The sequence below is a fragment of the Montipora capricornis genome, chromosome 9 (genome assembly GCF_036669925.1).
Source record: "Montipora capricornis isolate CH-2021 chromosome 9, ASM3666992v2, whole genome shotgun sequence".
Classification (NCBI taxonomy): Eukaryota; Metazoa; Cnidaria; class Anthozoa; order Scleractinia; family Acroporidae; genus Montipora; species Montipora capricornis.
Window position 1 is genome coordinate 21001319 of NC_090891.1, and position 2500 is coordinate 21003818.

A 2500-nucleotide genomic window follows, 5' to 3' on the forward strand; every position below is an offset into this window, starting at 1 on the left:
ATTTACTAGTTACTCCCTGTGACATTTAGAGCGGTTTTCAATTGAGTGTCGAAAGTAATTAGTGAATTGCTTTGGTTTTGCATTAGAGCGAGTTTCAATCGAGTGTCGTAAAACCACTATGGTTTTGGTTTTACGACACTCGATTGAAACTTGCTCTATGAAACTTGCGTTAAATCTCATTTGTTTAACTCCTGGACACAAATGGAGACGTGTTGTTGCCCTGTTCTCATTTACTCGAACCCAGCGTTGTGCGCAGATGCCTCATTTCAAAGAAATGGCAATTACATAGAAAAAGTTAGTGGCAGGGTATAAAATTCTTCCTTTATTTGCTCTAGTCGGGCGGGAACTCCCGTCCAAACCGGCTAAAAGGAGCCGCTAATTGCTCTCTGTTTTCAGCGTGGTTGAAAGAGGAATTTAACATATAACCTTAGCTAAATTTCAGTGCTTTTAGGGGATCGAAATTTGAGTAGGGTGTATAAGAATTCTTATGAGTGCGTTCTAAGTTTGTTTTGTCAGCCCCTTTTTTCTTGTGCTCCAGGTTCTGTTTCCGGTGGCCAGTATGAGAAGACTTGATTTGTGGACTCGTTATTACATTCGTTGGAATCCTACAATGCAGCCTCAGGTACGCAATTTTGTGTTTCAAGTTTGATGTGTTTCCAAGTCCATCCGTCTTTTCTCTTTTTACTTGGCCTAGTTCACATTAATTTTGTGCGTGAAACTCCGTTGACCCTTTTTCCCTTTCAAGTCCACCTAACCACGGTTTTCTCCTGAGAAAGTTGCTCGTTCTAACTACAATCTTGGACAAAACTCGTTGGGAAAATGTGACGCTCTAATTGTCTGTGTGATAAAGATTAAATTCTTCCTACTCTCCCCTCTCCCCCCATTCCAGTGTTGGTTGAAACAACGACCAAAGGCTTGCACAGTATTTTGCATCACATTTTCATCATTGGTATGGGGGGAAGGGGGAAGGACCAATATATTTTGTCAGTGGGTGCCAAATGATACTTAAGATAGAATTTTTCCCAAGAGTTTTGTCCAAGATTGTAGCACCTCATGGGCTATGTGTTTCCTTACTGAGTGTAACTGAATGAGGATGATGATGAATTTTTCACTCAACTCTTACTTCTACCTCTTTCCTCGATGTTTCACATTTTGCGGGTCGCACCAGTTGGCAGTGGTAATCCCATATGCGATCTTGTCAGGGATGAGTTTTCTTGAGATGACTTTGCAAACTGCTTCAGATCATTTTTGTATTGAAACTGGACAGTTCGTTACATCATCCGAGGAACAGACATATTCTTACATTAGGTCGGACAAGGATCAAGTCCACTGGCAACCAATCTCGTTCCCAGAGTCCGCTTTTCTTTTGGTCAGCACCAAGAACATGGACTCTGCCCACTTCCAAGGCAGGAAGTCTGCAAATCGCGGACTTCCCGCTCGTCTACGCATGCTCAGATATTTGAAACAACAGTGGTTGTCAATGGTTACAAAAAGTGACCTTCACTACGACTGCTCATGAATTGGAAGTCGACAGCGTCCGTGTTCTTGGTGCTGACCAAAAGAATAGCGGACTCTGGGGATGAAATTCATTGGCAACGGAAGAATATGTTTAATTGGTTAAGAGGATAACCTCATCTCAAAGAACAACATTTTGTGTTACATCCACATTCCTTTTTTGAATTTTCGTTTGAGCTAACGGCTTAACAAATATCGGGAAATGTGCTAACAAGGTAGTTATAAAGAAACTAGTAATCGAACTAGTGATCCGAAGGTCATGGGGTCAACTCCTGCAAAGCACTCGGTTTATATCGGAGTATCCCCGAGACGGCATCGAAACAATTTCCTCATTTTAACAACCCGAGTTAACATTTGTCATCCCCTTCATAACAAGACAGATACAATACTTATAATAGTCACTTTCTGTAGCCGAAAGACCGAGCACAGTTGCACATCAAATGAAGAAGACTCCAAATCAAATGTTGGGGATGAGAGAGAGAGGAATCAAAGCAAAGAGAGAACCAAGATATTCATTAATATATTGTTTGATGCAAAGAGATTGTAGGAAAGCGAGAGCTCTCATTACAGCACCAACCAAGCTCCGCTTTCCGTTTAGTTCGGTTTTCACTTTTTAAACTGGTCAGTTACCAATTAAAACTTGCCTAGTTTTTACGTTCATTATTCTTGGCTAAAAGAACGTTTTGAAAAAGGAGCATGCAATTCACCTTTCTTTACAGGAGTCAGAGGAACAGAGAAGCCGAGAATTGCATTATCTTTGCGAACAGGTATGTCAAGATAAATCTTCAGCGACGTTTTCTGTTAAGGCAATGTGATGAAACGAGTGCCATGACAATTCGGGTGTCTACTTTTCAATGAACCAAGTTTACGAATACAGGATTCCAATCTTAAACACAATAGTCCATCTCTTCTTTTCATACCTTTCTTGACAACGAAAAAAGGTCAAGAAGTGTCGGATTGTCCAAAGGATGTGAAGTTGAAACTA

At 40.9% G+C, this 2500-nt stretch overlaps 1 protein-coding gene across 1 annotated transcript in view; it reads left to right on the plus strand.

Moving 5' to 3' along the window:
• LOC138016681 (myotubularin-related protein 2-like) overlaps window positions 1–2500 on the plus strand; it is a 33003-nt gene that overhangs the window by 28911 nt on the left and 1592 nt on the right. Inside the window, exons 23-24 of the mRNA XM_068863868.1 lie at window positions 539–622; window positions 2235–2282. Coding sequence (XP_068719969.1) covers window positions 539–622; window positions 2235–2282 — 132 coding nt within the window. The remainder of the gene's footprint in view (window positions 1–538; window positions 623–2234; window positions 2283–2500) is intronic.